The following is a 20,725-nucleotide window of genomic DNA, read 5'->3' as shown; positions in this document are numbered from 1 at the left end:
AAGTTACCCTACTTATCATATCTATGCAGTTTCTCAGTCATCCAGGTCATGGTTGTCCCAAGGGTGCTTTTTCAAAAGGCAACTGGACTTCATTTTTCCTTGAAGATGTTTGCTTCTCATCGAAGAAGCTTCTTCAGTTCTGAGTGAACTCTGAACACTCATAACCGAAAGAGCTTCTTGGATGAGAAGTGAAATGTCTTCAGGGAAAAACAAAGTCCAGTTGCCTTTTGAAAAAGCACCTCTGGGATACCCAACTCATCAGTTTTAGTCTATTGATTGACCAAAATGAAAATGTATTAAATCACATGCAGTGCTTACTTTGGTTGAAAGCCCAAGAAATAGAAGGAATTTATTGCAATTATTTGTTGTAACAGGAATTAAATTTCTTCATGCTTTCCATTTTTATTATTCTTTTTGCTTAGAAAGTGAAGTGTGCAATATCTTTATAAATTACTGTTTTCCTCTTAGGGGGAATGAGTTCAAATCTAATTTATTAATTTATTTTATCAAATTTAAGCACCACCCATCTCACTGTCTTAAATGACCCTCAAGAGAAATCTGATAATTTATTCAGTGTTTTTTGCAGACATTAGATAATTGGGGTTGCTAATAATAAATATTCATCACATACTTAAACATAGTTTGTGGAGTTCTATGTCCTGGAGAAAATTAGAAGGATAAGAAGAGGGCATTTTCAAGTTAAGATGAAGATGCATTGGTAACTTAGAATGCTGATGTGTGATTTTTGGCTGCAGGAGAAATTTCTTGTTGATATAAGTAAATAATACTTCAATAAATAAGTACTTTGTAACACTGCAAGAGAAATTACGTATATCCTGTATATTTTATTTTGGAGCAGTCATTCTACCAAGACTGTGATGGACTTCGTGAACAGCAGTGATAATGTCATCTTTGTACATAACACAATTCATCTTGTCTCTCAAGTGATGGACAATATGATTATGGCTTGTGGTGGCATATTACCTTTGCTTTCAGCTGCTACATCTGCTACGGTAAGAAATTCAGTTTCCAATACACAAGTGGTGCTTTGTGTCTTTGTACATTGGATTATATTAAACTAAAATTATGCTCAAGTATGCTTGCTTAGGGCTCTGCTGGGGGGGATTTATTCTGTGAGCCAACACTAAAAAACTGAATTATGTGACAAGGACTTCATTTTGCCTTTCTTTTCCTTGAGTAAAAAAGGATATATGAAAACATTCTCTCAGATCCAATCTAAGTCTGTTAAAGATGAGATACTTGGAATCAGTCTGTTTTTTTTTCCTTTCTTGCCCAAATGTGCTCATGTTCTTAAGTATCATCCAGGGGCATATGTAAGAAGAGCAAAAGGGTAAGATGACAGTTGCAACCATGTGATTGAAGCACTGCCATTTATACGTTTATGACATACTAGTTTATCATCTCTGCATATATCTTCTTCCAAGACCAGGAAACAATTTTTGAAGGGGATACCAGATTGGCGTGGTAGCCTATTTTGTGTTTTTGGCCCTTCTAAATTTTTTTGCTGTTAAAATCTTATCATAAATGCAATTTTTGCTTTACTGATGAAGTCTACCATATAATAAAATAATTTGGGACATTTCATAATTAGTTTAAGACAGGATTCACAAATTTTTGGAACAGATTGCCAGTTAAGGAATAACATATGCATTTATTCATGTACCTTTACCTTCATATGTTATCCCTTTCCCTTATTCTCAAAAGTCCCGTAGGGACACCATGACTTTGATGCAGTTCCTTTGCCTATATATAACAGGGCACCATGACTGTCTGCTGAAAACAAGAATGTGTGATGTGCTGTCATAAATTTCCTTTCTGGGGAATAGGCAGGAATTACAGAGGGTTTTGGGAGTAACTGACATGGAATTTTTGTATCCAGAAAAAGGCTTAAAGGGAACAAGATTATCTGTGCTGTTGGCATGTTTCTTAATCATTTTTTCTTTCCCAAGAATGTGTCCATCACTGTTCACTAGATTACTAATTTTTGGAAATTACAATCACATTCTGACTTATTATGTTTTTACAATTTTGTTGAAATATTTGTCCATTTTATTTCTATTTCAGATCTTTCTCTGTAGTAATTTAAAGTTTGTTTATTATGGTATCTAGGCAATCAAGGTCATTTAAAGTTATACTTGCTTCTTCATGGAACCAGTTTTGAAACAGTTCTCTTTTATATTATTTATAAGTAATAGAAATTATTTATATTATTTGGTCTAGTGATTAAGGCACAAAGCTAGAACCAAGAGAGTATAGCATAAAAGCCAGCTGGGTGACTTTAGGCCAGTCATCTATTTCAGCCCACAAGGTCAAGCTCAGATAATAAGCCAATGGTCAATTCCTTCAACACCCAGTTGATTGGGAGTGGGGGGTGGGGAGGGAGAAGAAGAAGAAGCAGAGCCTGCGTTTGCAGGAAAAACTTCTGGAAGAAAAAATATTATTTTGTATTATTTATTAGAACAATATACTGTATTTTTACAGAATATTAAAATTATATAAAATAATAAATCACAGCAACTTCACAGAAAGCATCAATACAACAGATAAAAAGCTAGAGAACATTAAGGTAAACATTGAGAAAAGAGTTAATCATTAAAACACTAAGAAAATATTAAAATCCTTAATTGACTTTTAAGAGAATTGTATTAAATGAATATGAGCAAACATGTTACTGTTGAGCAACTTCCTTCAATCATTACCCACTTAATTTCTTAGAATGGGAAAATAGAGATCATCCTGTTTCAACAGTAATTTGAACCAGTGTTTATTATTCATATTGTCATTAGTTCCTAGCTTGTTGGACAAATAAATTGAGACATGTCAACCATCAATTCCATTTGAACAGCTAGTCTTCATTTAGTGACCAGAATTGGGACCAGTAACTTAGTTGCTAAATGCCATAGGCACTGTGAAAAACCATGTGACCATGACTGATTACAATTTTATTGCAGCTTCCCCTTTTCTCCACTGCCTCATCCTTTGGAATGCTTACCCTAGTGCTGGGATAACTAGCAAAAAGGGAATTAATGTTTCAGTTTATATTTATTGGAGAGGAAAGGATTACAAGAAAGTCAGGAAGCAAACAATAGGGAATATAATTGAAAGGAATATATTAGTGTCGGCTATTGTAAAGCGTTCCTGATTAGAGTCTTTACTAGCTTGGTACCCCTGTTTCGTTATTGTAGCTTCAAATAGTTGTTGCCTGAGGCAGTTGCTAAGTGAGATCTACCTGATACACAACCATAGCACACATTAGATTATGGTAATTTGGGAAGGTATATAAAAATAAATTATTTTCCATTCTCCAGCATGAATTAGAAAGCATTGAGCCAACTCAAGGATTATCAGTGGAAGCTTCCATAGCATTCCTTCAAAGGTTAATTAGCCTTGTGGATGTATTGATCTTTGCAAGTTCCCTTGGATTTACTGAAATTGAGTCAGAGAAAAATATGTCATCTGGTGGAATTTTACGGCAATGTCTTCGACTTGGTAAGCAAATAGTTATTAGCATTGAGATGTTTTTTATCTTTGATAAGTTATCTTAAATATATTGACAAAGAAAATTCCTATCAAAGTTATAATGCCCCTGTACCCATCTAGAGATCTACTGGCCATTTATATAAAAAGGCTGATTGGAGAAAAGTTCTGCAGAGTGGAAAGGAATTATTTCTTCCTTTCTAAAAGGAATTGGAAATTCTTATATGCAAAACAATCTAGAATAGCCAATCACAATGTTCCAGAGATGAGTCATGTATTTCTGCAAGTAGATGGTTCAGAACCATTTAGTGTTCTAGATGCTTCATGACAATATTGTGTCTTTAACATCAGAAACTGCTTTCTGTCTAAAAATCCAGTACAAAAATAGATGACTCACCCTTAGAATATTGTGGAGATGAATGGGGCATTTTGGAAATCAGATTGCAGCAACATTGTTATGAGATACTTTTCTCTTTAGGCTAGTTATGTTTACTTGCAGGTTGCACTGCTTAAAATTCAGCAGTCCCTAAAATGTATCCTTTCATTTTAGTATGTGCGGTAGCCGTCAGAAATTGTTTGGAGTGTCAGCAACAGCATATGTTAATGAAGCCTAGTGGAGAAAATGTTAAGCATCAGAAAACAATACAAAGCCTTATAGCCTCAGGAAGGACTGGAGCAAAGGCAAGTGGATTTTTTAAAATCAATACTGGCAAATGATGATTTTTTTTCCTCTGTATCCAAATGAATACATTTATGTGACTTTTTTATCTTAATGTATGTATTAAAAATCAAGTATGGTTGTTTAATTACCTAGACATTTATTTTAAGTTGTATATACAATGTAATAATTCTACATATAAATGCTGTCACTTTTCAGGAAGAAAGATGTACTAAATGTAAGTCATAAATACTTTAAGTTTCCTTGCACAGTTTTATTTTATTACTAGACAACCATGATCTGTTGATCAAGGCTGCCTAGCACGGCATGAGTGCAACGGGACTGGCAGAAAGTGTGGGGTTGGGGAGACCTACCCGAGCAGCTTGTGGCCTTGACTGCAAGATTCCCCATTGACTTTTTTCCCTGCAAGCTTCCCAGAAAGAAAAGTAGCAAGTTCAAACCCAGTGTCTGCCATCAGCCACAGTTACATAATTTCCCTGCAAGCTTCCCTGGCTTGGCTTGTGAGAATGTGTTAGGAAACCTTCTTAAATAAGGATCATGTGTAGTCCTTTCAGATATTACCTAAAACAGAATGACCATGAGTGGACAAAAAATCAGTGGGAACAGGAGCAACTTCTCACTTCCTTTTGACCTCCTCATTGAATTTCTTTATGAGAAGCTGGCATTGACCCTCAGATATCTTCCTTCCTTCCTTCCTTCCTTCCTTCCTTCCTTCCTTCCTTCCTTCCTTCCTTCCTTCCTTCCTTCCTTCCTCCCTCCCTCCCTCCCTCCCTCCCTCCCTCCCTCCCTCCCTCCCCATTTCTTTCTTCCTTCCACCCTTCTTCCCTCCTCTGTGGGAGAGAATGAGGGATTGTGAGTGGCTGAGAAGCTGCTATGGAATGTTGAAAATGAGGATCATGTGACCATGGCAATGGCCGAGCTACTGAAGTAGTTTTAACTTCTTCAAATTTCATTTTCTCAGAAGTAATGGATCTTGGCATTCTGTAAGTTAGCCCATTTGAGGTACATTTGTTGACAAGGTTTTGCCTTATGATGCATAATTTTGCCCAGCTAAAGATTACAGATATATGATTAAATTTCAAACTGTATATAAATTTTTGAAAAACTACAATTTAATTGATTTTTCATCAGACATATAGATTAAAATTAAATAATACATGCCCCTTTTTTCTTTTGAACAGAGTCCAGTTGATATTGTAACCGGAGGAATTTCTCCAATAAGAGATATTGACAGACTTCTACAGGATATGGATATTAATCGGCTCCGTGCAGTGGTATTCAGAGATATAGTGAGCAACTTTTCCTACTTAATTCCTTCTTTTAATAATCATGTATAGTTGTTAAACTTATGCACCATCCAATGATACCAAAATCTAAGAGTGTATGTACAAGAATTGTAAAATACTGTAGGAATAGCAAATCAAGAATTGAGATCATGTGAAAAGCTTAAGATCATATTAGCAGTTGTTTCTGCAGGTGAATTCAATTTTGTGAATTTTTTTTAATTGGAATGTATTAAAAACCAGAATGTTATCACTGTGTTCCTACAATAGTTGAACCATCAGGACAACCCAAGTTCTTTCTATTTAAAAAGTAGGACTGGAATGAGTTCAAATATTTTTTAATACACCACCAATACATGTCAATAGAATGCCAACAGAACATTTCCCAATTCTGAAACTGTAGATGCTTTACTTCACTCAAATATAAAACTAGAATAATATATCAATTGACTAGATTAGAATGTTTCTACATGAGAGGAAGTTTCTGTATAACAGAACATTCAAAATTATAAAACGAAATGTTCTGCTATTTTATCAACATATGTGATTAGCAAAGATCAGGATTTAGTCCAGAATTAAATGAGCAAAAAGGGAGAGTTCTAAATGTGCTTCTGCATATTTTAAATGAATTCTGAATTCCACTTCTACTCCTGGATAAAGAGTCTTTGCTTATGTACTCAACATAAGACATTGTGGGGAGCTCTTTGAAACAGTTGTGATAAGCTGTTTTATCGAGCAACAGACTTGAAGGGATACTTTGCTTCATGTGATTCACACAGCCCTAATAAATAAATCCATGTAAATATTTTTGTTGTAATTTCCTTGAAGAAATTATTTTGTGATAGTAATGTGTAATTCAGGTCTTAGTATAGGACAATAAAGTAATTTTTATTTGTTTTTCGTTTTTTTAGGAGGACAGTAAACAGGCACAGTTCTTGGCTTTGGCTGTAGTGTATTTTATCTCTGTACTCATGGTATCAAAATACAGAGATATTTTGGAACCTCAAGATGAACGGAGGCAATTTCAACCTTCTCAGTCACCCAAAATAGGTTAGTACTGTAGGCACCTGGAAATATACTTTATTGATTAGAGTAGGATATCCATAAAATTATAAATTTCAGCAACTTGAAGACATGTGTCTTCAATTCCTAGAATTTTTAGTATTTGCCATGCTTTTTGGAGAATTCAAACAGGTAGTTGAAATCCACACAACATTGCTGATGTTGGGGAATACTCTTAAAATCATTAGCAGGCCATACAGATCAGGTTGGAAACTACTATTCAGTAAATATATTCATACAGCATACGTTTGATAGAAATATAGGACTGTTCTATTTATTTATATATATAATTTGGGGGCATAATGGTGAATATTTTTATTTTTAGATTAGGTTCTATTCACAATAATCTTTGTTAACATTCTGAATAATTCATAGATCTATGATACTGGTTTTGATTATGAAAAATGTTATTAATAACATAGACTTTCATATGTGTACTTTAAAAATATGAATTGAAAGATTACTTTTAATCTGCCACTTGAAAATTGATGTTAAACACTTCTGATTATTACTTCTAAATATGGAGTTAGTTTATTAGCCCTCAGAGAACCTTAGAACTGATCATCCATTTTTGCTTACTGTCCAGAACATTATTTTTTAATATTTCATTGGTTTAATGCAAGTTTAATAGATAAAAATATATTAGTAGTAAACACAAACTAGGATCAATGTCCTTCAGAAATTAACTGGGAGATACCTTATGTTCATACATGGATATAAATTACAGATTAGATTACAGATTAACAGAGTTGGAAGGGACCTTGCAGGTCATCTAGTCCAACCCACCCTACGACGCAAAAAAGTGTGTAATCACACTTTAAGAAATGCAGTCTAAGTGTAACAATGTGTTTAGCTGAAGGATAAATTGATCATGTCAAGTAGATAAATAGCTTGGAATAGACAAATTTGTGCATTGATTTATTAGTAAGTAAAGAGTCCTGCCATTTTTGTTTGTAAGTATAGAGTCCTGCTGTTTTTGCTTGTATGATTTGTATGACTGGAAAATTCAAAGTTGCGAAGTTCCACATGGCAGGAAAGAGATATAGAAGCCATCGACATACTTCCCAAATTGGATAATTCTGCTGGAAATTAACTTTCTAAGAATAGCAAGATTGGATGGAATCTGGAACCCATTATAGCAGACCCTGATATTCTGTACATTATAGTTTTAATTGTTTTCTAGATTCACTGTGTTCTTTTTGACAAGTTGTAGATTGTCTACCTAACCAGTTTCTTTTCAGTCCTAATATTTGATAACTGAGTAAGTAAAGAGACCTCGTAAGTATTATATTTTAATTGCTCTAGCATAGAGTCTAGTTGGAATTCTTAGTTACAGTAATCCCTAGTATTGTCTAATGATGAATTAAGAACAGAAAACTTTAAGAACAGATATTTGTTGTAATTTTTGCTAAAACAGCAGTTGTTTAGAAAATAATCTCATCACTTTGAAAGTAATTCTGATGTTTTATACTATATCTTATATATCTCTTAAGTTAAGGAAGAACAATCTGAAGCTATTACTACTTTAAGTCAGGAACCTGCCGAGCAGTCAGAAAATGTGACGTCTCCACAAAGAAGGGATTCTGGAATTCAGGAGAAAGCATATTCTGGATCAGGACACAATTCTGAGATGGTTACTGAACCAGAAAGACAGAGTATAAGTACAGGTCCAGATGCAATCAGTGAAATACTATGTACTCTTTCTTCAGAAGTTAATAAATCTCAAGAAAATAAAAATGAAGTACATAATGAGGTTGATGGCAAAACTGCATCCTCTGTACAAACTGCAAAAAACGTCAATGTGAAAGACATCCTAAGAAGTTTGGTCAGTGCTCCTGCAGATGGGGCCACGGTGGACCCTACTGTTCTTCCACCTGTTTTTCTTGGAGTCCTTGGTGATGGTGCCACTGCACAACCAATACAATTCCAATCTTTTGACAGGTAAGGATGGTTAAACCTTGGCCTATATAAAATGAGATATAAAATAACTTTTTAAACAAAAAATAAGTATTTTTCCTGAAATGTGCATACCTGCAAATATATTTTATAAATCTAAAAGTATAGTATAGGCAGTCCTCGATTTATGACTGAGTCCAATTTTTTTGTTGCTAAGAGACAGTTGTTAAGTGAATTTTGTCTCATTTTATGATCTTTCTTGCCACAGTTCTTAAGTGACTCACTGCAGTTGTTAAATTAGTAACACGGTTGTTAAGTGAATCTGCCTTCCCCATTGACTTTGCTTGTCAGAAGATCACAAAATGTGATCAGATGACCCCAGGACATTACAACCATATGAACCAGTTGCCAAGTGTCTGAATTTTGATCATCTAACCTAGGGAAGCTGCAACAGTCATAGGTGTGAAAAACTGTCTTAAATCACTTTTTCAGTATTGTAACACTGAACGGTTACTAAATGAATGTTTACAAAATGAAGACTACCTGTAATGTAAAGGTAAAGCACATAAAAATGTTAATTATTTGCAATATGTGCCTCATAGTGAAGACTATTTAAAAAATAGTTTTAGAATCCAAATCACCAAGATATACTTAAGAAATATAGACTACTTTTAAGTAAAGCAATCATAGAATAACATAGTAAAAACCTTTTAGATTGAGATTTCATATTGACGTATTGAATGCAAATAATTTAGCCATGGTGACAAAAAACTAGTGAAAATAAAAGTTACAAAAAATAATAATAATAAAAAACAAGTTTTTGCAGATGGTAGAAAGGAAAATCAACATTAGTTTTTCAGGATTGCTTTGTGCTGTTTTGAAGACTTTTTGCATCACAGGGAACAAATTCAGAAGCATAAGCATAAACAAATTCAGAAGCAAGTATTGTTGCAATTTTAAGGAGGTTGAATGACATAAAAGATAGTATAGTTTTTATGCCAGACTGCAGAGTATAATATATTGGTTCTGATGCTTCATTGCATGGCATGTGATTTACTTTCAAAACTTTATTAGAATAAAAGGACACTGACACTGTAGACTGAAACATATATACTTATTGGGGAAGAACTGTAAGAATAGGAATTTCATGAGAAGGTGTATGCTTCTCTGGGTCATAATTTACTTTATAATGAGTAGGTATAATAGTAAAGTGAATGTTAATGTCGTGTATTGCTGTACCAAGCACACGCATCGTTCTATTCTATGTTCAATTTATATTTATAGTTAGCATCTAGGATTGTTAATTCTTTGATAATATAATTTAATTGACAATTAACAATTAATTAAATTAACCTCTTTGTCACATGCATTCTACACTTTGCATTAATCAATTAATGGAATAACATTAGTGAGATGTACGGCATATAAATTTAATAAATACATAAATAAAATAAAAAGTTAGTATCATATTGTCTTGTACACTAAATACAATTTAGGGCAGTGTTTGTGAAAGGAAAAATAACCATAAAACAAGTGAAAATCTTTCTATGACTAAAGTTGTTTTTTTAATGCTCGATTGTTCAATTTTATTCATTTGAATGAAAATAAACCATCTTCATGTTTCATTAAAATAAACTATATTCTTGGCTTTATATAGGTGTATGACTTTGCTTACTGAGTTTCTAAATTTCCAGTTATTATGCAGATTGAAGAAAGTGATCAAAATTAATTTGAATACATTGGTGAATACAAAATATAATGTTGCTGCATTAAAAGGGCAAAAACTAAAACCAGCACTTTGTAAAATTGATTTTCTTGTAAGATTTTAACATGTGATTTTAGATTTTAACTCGTCCCATTGTCTGCTCTCATTTTTTCCAGATTATATACGTGTGTGTGTGTGTGTGTGTGTGTGTGCGCACACGCATGTGCTACAGTTTAATGTTGATATTGGGTAGAATGGGTTATGACCTGTTGTTCAGGAAACAAACTGGTTTTATCTCCGGGGATATCACAATACTAACGTTACAGTTGGAAACTTGGAGCAAGTTGGCTTCAGGATGCTCTAAGGAACTTAATGTATCTGGTTTATATTTAATGTATTGTCTAGTGTGGAACACAGGGCATTTGAATTAATTTTTGGGGTGAGGGGAAGAAAAAATCTTGTTAATTTTTTTTTTCCTATGTAGCAGTTATATAGAAAAATATCTCTGGGAATTTCAAAGCATCTCTCTGATCCTACATTTATCTCAGGAATGTTGTGTCAGAAATCAAAACTCTCCTCATATTTTAAGGATTATCAACTTTTCAGCCATAGCTGGAGAATATACAGTAACAGCTACGTGAGTGAGACCTAGCTGAAAGGCTGGCAGGTTGTGGATTTTTGCAAACAAGAAGATGATGTGTGCTTATTCCCATACTCAAAACTACTCTTTTATCTTACATGGAGATCCAATCTGGTGATTAGTGGGTGCCAGGGATCTATCTTGATAAAAGTTCAAGGCCTGGTCTGGTTTTTTCATTAAAGAAGTAGAGACAGTGAATTGACAGACTATTTGCCGTATTTATTTTCTATAGACTTCCAGGGGCAAAAATGCTACTTTATTTCATTTTTTAACAATAGAAATGTTGGAAATTATCTAAAGTCCTGCTGAATAAAATAAATTAAGCAAAATCATCTATGGTATAGTTATTAAAAGTACTGAAATATGATCTTACATTTTTCAGTTCTTTAAAAAGAAGAATACTAGAAATAGTTGTTCTTTGCAGTGAAAATTAGATTTGAAGGCAAACTTTTTCCTATTTTTAAGGTATTTCAGAGTTTTTGAAATGTTTTTATGTTAGCATGTTTATGTATTTATCCTAACAGGCTCATTAGTCTGTCAAATATGCAAATTAATTGAATTATGCAAATTGTACTTTTATTACTTCAATAGTCATCAGTTTTGAAGAAACAGATGAAATAAATAATGAAAACGTTATGGACATTTTAATTATTGGTTTAAAAGTGGGCACTTAGCAACCTGAGGGTGAAGGTTTGGAGAACGAACCTTCACCCTCATCCTATATCCGCGCTACAGATATTTGCCACTTGGCAGCCTGCCCACACTTACGGCCCTAGGAGTGCTTCGAACTCTGTCATCTGCCTATCACCCCCCCCCCCCACCCCACCAAGGCTTTTTGGCTTTCTGTTGGCCTATACTCCACAATCCCAGGTGACCTTCACCCCCTTCTTGCTCCCATTGCTGATGAAGCATATTCGGCCTGGATGTTGGACCAGGCTGGGCTAGGCTTCAGCTGTGGGGGGAAAGAAAAAGCCAAAAGAATTTCCAGAGCCACAGGGCTTAAAAACCACTTTGGTTTTTGTTTTAATAATGGGTTCATATCTGTTATTAATGAACAACTACCTGACTTGGGATGCTAAGTAGAGCTTGTAGGGTCCCCACATATTCCTACACTCACATGGATACCTGTATCTCTTAAAGACATAATCCAACAAATCCACTTCTTTTCATTCATACATCTACCAATGCATTTTTTTTCATTGAATGACAGTAACACTACTTCATCCTTGCTACAAATTAATGATTCAGGATCCATGGCAAAGTACTATGATAATTGCCACTCACATACTCACAATATCTTAACTTTTAACTTTTGACATGGCATAGCAAAAATACTGCATTTTTTTCTATGTAGCAAAATGATGTACCAAAAAAAAAATTCTGTACTTTTTTTTGGCCATTATTAAGTATTATCCCTGACCATTCAAAATTAAAATATTAATCATAATAAACTTAACATACATCTAAAATTTATAGTCTTTAATCTTAAATTGTTTTTAAAGTGAAAATCAAAGCTCATATTCTGATAATATGAATTTATAACCTAATAAGTTTTTGTGCAAATTTATGTGCACGTGAAGAATATCTACAGTTATGGTTTAATTCCTTGGTTTTAGGGCTCAGGTGGCTTTTGCTTCCATATTTTAATGTATAGTTAACATTAGCAGTCACCCTTGTAATAATTTGATGCACACTATAACATCCAGTGAATACCCATTCATTCATAGTATTCAGAATGTCTAATCAAGCCTAGTTTAGTTACAGTAATCAGTGGAACTTAAAATGGGAAAAAATAAAGTTATCTTTTTAATAAATTTATAAGCTGCTAGAAAATTTCTACATTATATATCTGAGTTTGGAGTCAGCATTAATGTGTTTTATTTACAAACGGCATATTTTTAATGCTATTAAGGGAATACTTTCTACCACTACTTAACAGTACTGTCAACAGAATAAATTGATTAAATAAATGGAATGTTGAAGACTTTTGGCTTATAGTTAACACCAGGTAATTAAAAAGAAGCACTGCTTTGGGAGTCCATAATATATATCAACTGTATTCCTTAGCTCATTAACAGGGGTATTGCATGTTTATGGAGCTAACTTGCAATTAAAAGTGTCTTTTATGTATGGTTAACTGGATATTTTAGATGTTTGGAATAAAACATTACTATTTAATTGAAACTGGTTTGCCACAATTATTCTTTCTAATATAAATGATGCCTGAAACATGGACTATATTCAGTTTTGAATATTTCTGAGTATTTAGGTTAGAACACTAATTTCATAGGTCATTTCTATAGCAACTTATTTATAAAGTTAACAACATATATTGATCCAGTTTATTTTAATTTTGAACTTCTGTTTAGTAGTCTTCAATTTATTTAAACTCTTGTGCAAATGTCTATTTAGTTTTAAGCATATTGATTCTAGTGATGATTACTTTCCCTAAAAGTACTTTTGTGTAGTTTTTGTTAGAAATAATGTAAAGTGTTGACATAAAAGGGTAAAATCAGAATGTGTTTCAGAGTATTTTTAAAATTAGCAGATTTTTAATAAAAATTTGGTATCCTTAGAACATATAATAAAATTTTGACAATTCTGAGAAAAGAGAAGTAATATCTGAATTTCAAACTCGACTTCTTTGCATAAATATGAGTTTATTATATATTTTAAATATCTACTGTATTTAGCCATTCTTAAGCATTTAAAATATACTTTGTAACTTACATCTTTTCTGTCATAGGAGTGTGGTTGTGGCACCAAAGAAGTCAGTGAGTTCATCTGCAGCTACAATTAACGTGCCTACAAATGCTGTTAGTGTGGTTTCTTCTTTGGATTCTTCCCAAGCTCCAGATGTAACTGGAGGCTCTCCAAGTAAGTGAGAGAATGGAGATGAGTTGTGCAAAATAAAATAACAAAGCAATATGATATATATTTGTAATTCAGCTACTGAAACATCATATACCACCCAAATGAAATTGCAAAGTTGAGTTTCCTTGGCTAAAAGAATCTTAAGTACTGATCTTTTATCTTTTTTAACATTTTATTTATTTGTTTTATTTATTATAAATGTGGCTCTTAGAATTCTTTTAGGTAAGTATTATGTCCTCAATTTCAGTGCTGATGTTACTGCAAAGATTGTTATATGGACTTCAAATAATAAGATGGAGACCTCTGAGCAAATCCCCTCTTCTCCATATAAATAGTTTTTAATACTATACGTAAAGTGAGAATAGGCATTGGTATTCATTTGTGGTCCTGGATCTTCCTTAAACATGTAATATGCAAATATTCTGCCTAGGATTATAACATCCTCCCTTCTAGTAGAATTCCATATTTTATAAAAGAAATGCAAAAAATGTTGGTAGTTATTTGTGGTTGCTTTTTCCTTCATACAATTGTGTCCGATTCTCAGAGACTGCTTGGACAAGACCTTGAAGTTTTCTTGGCAAGGTTTTTCAGAAATAGTTTACATTGCTTCCTTCCTACGGTTGAGAGAGTGATTGGGCCAAGGTCATTCAACTGGCTTGTGCCTAAGGTGGAAGTAGTATTCACGGTCTCCGGGTTTCTAGATTGATTCCTTAACCTCCGAAGCAACTAGCTCTGATTACTTGTTCATTGCCAATAAAATTACTCGATACTATAAACAAAGCTGAAATTGAAGTTCATTTATTTTATCTACCTACCTACCTACCTATCTATCTATCTATCTATCTATCTATCTATCTATCTATCTATTGCAATATCTATTTTGATAATTTAGTGGCTGCTGAAAGAAAATATTATGTTCTCTACCTTTTTATTTGTATGAAACCTTGGTTTGGAATGATTCTCTAGAGATTATTTTACCTGCCCATTGTTAGCCTTATGCATCAATTAAATACCTTCATTCAATTATTGAGATGATATTCATGCCGATTCAAAATAGGAAACAATCCTGCAGTGAGGGTGTTTAGGATAGTTCTCATAGTGGACAAGATGTATGCTTCAGTCCTAAAGAGAGCATCAGGTAACTACTGTAAAGAAAATAAATTTGAGATATATAGTATTTAAATTTTGCAATAAGTGAATTAATTCACTCTTGTATTTTAAAATAGCAACAGATAACTTGAGATTTACTTTTTAAATCTTTTTTCTATATTAGGCAACAATATGTTTATGTAAAATATTTCTTTAGCCAATTACTGTACATACTCCTTTTAAAAAGAATTCTTTGTTACTAAAGAAAGGAGAAATAAAATCTGTCTCATAGCTGTTACTTTGTCATTAAACTAGTAGTTAGGTGACACCTTTGTTTGCACATATGCATTCAGACATGCAGGTGCTTTGGGAACAACCCCTTTTCTTAAGAGCAGTTTATTGCCAGAGACATTATTTGTTTAGACCCTTGGGGACCTTGAATAAACAATAAGCTTTCACTAGAAGGGTGCTAGACAGATGATCTATTTGCATTTCCTTTTATGTCCTTACATATGTCTGTAAAACTGTCAGTTTGAGGGAGCCAGTTTATCAGTAAAAGGATAAGAGAGATAAGCCACTTGGGTTCCACTTGTTTGAAGTAGTTACCACAGTTACTTGCATGTCAGCTTTAGAAGAAAACATGCTTCTGAAAGATCTCTCTTTCCTTAAATGAATAAAAACCATTTTAAAATGAAAACTCAACTGGAAATACATTTAGTACATTTATCTAAATAAGATTTATATGATGTAGTGCTTTGGAAACGCTTGCAGAGCAATGCCTAACTGGCATTTTTGTGCTTTCACAATCTTTAATCTAATATATTCTTTGAGACTACTATTTTTATCAGTGCTGAAGTTATAAGCCTTAAATGGTATTTTAATCTGTAGAACCACTTGGATGTTTTTACCCTAAAGGATACAGTCTGAAATCTAAATGTGTTAAGAAATTGGTTGGATGTTTTTTAACACTGTCTCATATATTGTATATAGGAAATGTAAAATTTGAGATTCAATTCAATGTGTGGCATTTTGTATATATTTAGCTTTAGGTTTTATCTTATTCATATTAAGTTGCACAGTTGTTTTAAACCTATCAACTGACCAAGTAATTTTTTAAACGTGCACAATTTTTTTTCCTGACTGGTTAATTAAGTTTGGAGTGGAACTGCTATATGGAATTGCTTCTCCTTTCTAAGGCAGGCATTAGCCTGAACAGATGTGCTGCACTGCTATTTACATTCTACTGATTCTAGCAGTATGGAAAATGTGATTTGAAGTAGCTTGTGCTGCAATAAAACTTCATTTCATCTGGGCACCAAGCCAAGTTTTTCATCATAAACCAAGCTCTTCAGTTAGTTAGTGGTAACCAAAAACTCTGTTGCTGACTCTGAATGTCCAACATCAGAAGCTGATATCTCAAATAACTTAATATTGTCCTGTTAGATTTATAACTTGCCACATCCCAAAGGATCAGAGTTAGTAGCAACTTAAAAGGAAGAACATTTATTATAACAGATTTTTAGCTTGCGTGCTTACTTTTTTTTTTTTTGCTCCTCATCTTTGTGATAGTTATAAGTTTATTTTTTAAAACATAAATATTATGGGAAAAGTGATAATTTTCACACACTCACTCACTCACACACACACACACACACACAAATATATACAAAATACATGCAATACTGCTATATTTTCCTTTCTCAAATTTTTATCATAGATTCTGCATTACAATTTATAATTGCAAATTTCGTATGATGCAGGATACCATAAGTAACAATATACCATATCTGCATAGAAGTTTCCATGCCGATATTCATTTTTAAAATAATTAAAAAAACATGGAAAATTCGTGATAAATCCAAAGTTCTTATTTTTGAGATATTCAAAATTTTTGGAACACAATTTAACATCATATCTTTACTTTTTCAAGATTCTATTAATATAACCTTAAAGTAAAATATAATTAGTACACATGAGCATGTTTCCTGTGTGGACAACCTTGCAAGACTGACACTGTCTTGCAAGTCTGAAAATACATTTCTGCCAGTCACCTTTACAGCCCTAGGAAGGGTCCATTTTGATATGTTTCTCACTCCCACATTCCATCTCCCATTCCTATTCCCATTATCAGAAAACTATTAGGACCTGGAATTTTATGTAATTTTATTGATCTAATGGTATGCATTATTTCTTGTAGAGATAGTTTTAGCTAAATACATTTTTGATCTTGAATGAGATGAAGATTTATTTTAATTAAAAAAATATATATATGTTCATTTATTTATCTGAGAAAGAGTAGAGAAGGTAGTTGTGCAACAGCAGTCTGGTTTCAAACCCAGATATGGGATAGAAATAGTATTGGTCACATTTTTCACTCCTGAAACCCCACCCCGAGCGGGCCGTTTTTCGCAAAGGGTTTGGGAAGCCTGCAGAGTGCTCCTGGGGGCCAGGGAGGGCAAAAAATTTTTCTTGTTTACTGTTTCAAAATCTTGGTGCACCTTATACTCCGGTACATCTTATAGTCCGAAAAATACGGTACTTAGATATTATACAAAACCATTAAATGTTAAAAATAGTAGTTCATTAACAGAAGGATAGTAATCATAGCAATTATATAGAAAATGTATTCCAGATTGTTTTCTTTCTAAAAATGCTGGGTAGTTTCAGTGTTAATATCTCAAATTGTAAAATGAGTTACTGAAATTAACTATTTGGAATAAAGGAATATCTGAAATATTTCACCTAGTTTCAATCATCTTAGATGGCATTTTATTGGTTAAGAAACATAGCTGTCAATATGATCCCTCTGATATATTCTGATAGTAAAATAGAAACATGAGAGACCTTCTGTATAGTTAATAAAAACACTTTTTATATCCAGTATATATCTATTATTCAAGAATGGGAATACTCTGTAGTTCCAGTGCTCGATAGAATTGCACAGTTGTATTTTAAGCTATAGCAGCTTTTCATCATCTCTATATCATACCATCTTTTAATAACCAGATTTTGGTAAGTGTGAACACTGTTTCTTAGAAGTGGGCAAGTTTTAAAGAGTAGAGAGACACTGTTAATGTAAAGCACACATATCTTAATCAAAGTAGAGAAAGAAAAACAACAGACTTTTTTGTACTTTTTATTCTTTCTTTTCCCAGTCTGTTTCCCAGTCAGTTAAAACAGTTTTAATTGATGCTCTTTGGTAATGGATAACTTTGGTAATAATGAGTTCCCTAAAAGCAACACAGGGAATAATTTGAATGTTATTCAGGTCTTTAAGGGCTTGAGCTATCTTTTTCCAAGATTCCAAGAACAATATTAATATAATATGCTGCTGATGACAAAGTAGAGTGCTAGTCATATCTGCTGAATTATATGTGAATTACTCTGTATACTTACAAATTGATACCCCTGTTTTGAATTCAGAACTATTGTGTCATAAATCAACTAGTGTTATAAAGCTATAGATGTAGGATAAACTGTTTAAAAATTAGAAATGTGAAAAGAAATATGTCCCACATATAAATGTTTTGGAGCTGGTAAATTTAAATACAAGTGTCCACTAGCTCTGTTTACTTCATATGAGAATAGAGTAGGATTAATTAAGACAGTGGCCCTAGTAAAGCTCTTGGAACCAAAATGAACTGCTACCAGTCAAAGTAGAAAGTACTGAACTAGCATGGGTTTTGATTAAAGATAGTTTCATATATTTACAGCTATTTGAACTCTTAAAAATCTCTTTGGCAGGCAATGGATCATCAGATTCAAGATTACCATCTGTTCCTACACTTTCTTCTGTGCCTGAGGATTCTGCTTCAAACATGAGGTAACTTTTAAGTTTCTTCCAGCTGGCTATATCATATTCCAAATTATTTAAATAATATGGAATTCACTCTACACTTCTGACTGGATTGTGCTCTTTCATTTGAGGCCTATAGTAAATTTTGGATTTCTATCACTGCTATTTCCGTTGAAATAATAATTAAACTCACTGTGTTTAGCCACTGGCTTGTTGACTTTTGTTGATGCATTTTGTACTTTTGCAGATTGTTTTCTCCTTAGAGAATTTTTGCTCCTTAAATTATGTTTTTCATTGAACTTGTACATCTCTTAGTATTTCAGAGAGGCTTGAGCATGCTTTGGAAAAAGCTGCCCCTCTTCTGAGGGAGATATTTGTGGACTTTGCTCCTTTTCTTTCGCGTACCCTCTTGGGTAGTCATGGTCAAGAACTACTGATAGAAGGTACAAGTAAGTTTCCCTTTTTTATGCTTTTATAAGTTAAGAACTGTAATATTTTAAATAAATATTTGACGTTGGAAGCTAATTTAAAATTATTCTTTATATTGAATAAATCATTGAAATAATATTAATAGCCAAGTATTGCCACCAAACTATTTAGTATTTATTTTAGGATTACGTTCAGCTGATATAATTAGAATTAAAAAGCCACAAGATGATTTAGTATACATGTGGGGGGACTGTACTTAGCTACCCCGTCATATTCTATTCAATTATTATTTTGTATATTGCTTGGTCACTTTTCCTGTTCATCTATCCTTTTTACCTATCCTTATAACCAACTACATTTTTTTCCTTCATTTTCCCTTAGAATATCATGCAGTCATTTCTGAGTTAAGAATGTCCAATTTATGGACAACTTATATTTAACAATGGACTGCCTCTTATTAAAAACATCACACAGAGTTCTCGTTTCTGAAGCCAAAAACTGCTGAAGCCATGCAGTGTTTTTTATGAAATGCTGAATCTGTGAATTTTTAATATACAGTCTGTTTTCAGTGGTTTATAAAAACATTGTGTGGCTTCAGTAGTTCGTTGGCTTCGGTAAAGACCATTTTTATTGCTCACCATTTTTATTACTTTGTTTATCCATAACATATCTATTCTGCCCATTTCACCTGAGTGGCTCTGCGTGGTTTACAAGACAACAAACAATTCACAATATAAAACATAAAGAACAAAGTTAAAGACATACATTAAAAAGTTGATAAAAATATTAAAAGTTAAAGAGTTAAAATGGCAGAAAACACCTGCCACCCTTGAAAAGAAGGACTAGGGGGTGACATGATAGCAGTGTTCCAATATCTAAGGGATTGCCACAAAGAAGAGGGAATCAACCTATTCTCCAAAGCACCTGAAGGCAGGACAAGAGGCAATGGATGGAAACTAATCACGGAGAGGAAGCAACTTAGATCTAAGAAGAAATTTCCTGACAATTAGAACAATTAATCAGTGGAACAACTTGCCTCCAGAAACTGTAAATACTCCAACACTGGAAGTTTTTAAGAAGAGATTGGACAACCATTTGTCTGAAATGGTATAGGGTCTCCTGCTTGAGCAGGGGGTTGGACTAGAAGATCTCCAACCTCCTTTCCAACTCTGTTATTCTGTCATTAGTACCTCCACAGTCACATAGCCTTGTCCATCCCCCATGCCAGTTGGCAGAGTCAGGTTTTCACACTCTAGCTGAAGGCTAGAAATGGGGGCTGCCTTCCCTCTGGGGGGAAAATGTTGCAAAGGCCAGGGGCAATGGCAGAGAAGGATGTCTTCCAGGATCCAACCAATAAGAACTCTTTAACCAACAGGATTCGTAACACACCCTCTCTTCCTGACCAGGTGGGAGGAGACAGTAATTAGTATGAGATGGTTCCCAGCAGGAAACTTAGTCCCATACAACGAAGGGCTTTAAAGGTGATAACCAAAATCTTGAATTGGAGCTGGAAGCAAACTGGTACTTAGTGCAGCTCACGTAGCAGAGATGTTACATGTGCAACCCTAGGGCACCCAAAATGCTCACACTTCTACGTTCTGCACCAGTTACAACTGTGGATGCTCTTCAAGGATAGCCCCATCTAGAGCCCATTACAATAATTCATATGGAGGATGACCAGGGATGAGTGACTGAAAGAAGGGCTTTTTGATGCAGGAAAGTGATGAAAAAGGTGAAGTTTAGTAAAAGTCCTCTTAGCCACGACTTCCACTTT

General features: G+C 33.6%; 1 protein-coding gene across 2 annotated transcripts in view; it reads left to right on the top strand.

The window, feature by feature from the left end:
* The window catches only part of LRBA (LPS responsive beige-like anchor protein), a 369,838-nt gene that overhangs the window by 75,598 nt on the left and 273,515 nt on the right, over positions 1-20,725 (top strand). For both annotated transcript variants that reach the window (XM_070948936.1, XM_070948937.1), the window contains 9 exons: positions 860-1,013; positions 3,330-3,510; positions 4,049-4,179; positions 5,359-5,466; positions 6,372-6,510; positions 8,016-8,463; positions 13,510-13,640; positions 18,471-18,549; positions 18,838-18,971. In XM_070948936.1, coding sequence (XP_070805037.1) covers positions 860-1,013; positions 3,330-3,510; positions 4,049-4,179; positions 5,359-5,466; positions 6,372-6,510; positions 8,016-8,463; positions 13,510-13,640; positions 18,471-18,549; positions 18,838-18,971 — 1,505 coding nt within the window. The remainder of the gene's footprint in view (positions 1-859; positions 1,014-3,329; positions 3,511-4,048; positions 4,180-5,358; positions 5,467-6,371; positions 6,511-8,015; positions 8,464-13,509; positions 13,641-18,470; positions 18,550-18,837; positions 18,972-20,725) is intronic.

The sequence above is a fragment of the Pituophis catenifer genome, unplaced genomic scaffold (assembly GCF_029215685.1).
Source record: "Pituophis catenifer annectens isolate HBS135680 unplaced genomic scaffold, rPitCat1.0.hap2 SCAF_8, whole genome shotgun sequence".
NCBI classification, from domain to species: domain Eukaryota; kingdom Metazoa; phylum Chordata; class Lepidosauria; order Squamata; family Colubridae; genus Pituophis; species Pituophis catenifer.
The sequence above is the reverse complement of the archived record's forward strand: the minus strand, read 5'-3'. Positions and strand labels throughout refer to the sequence as shown.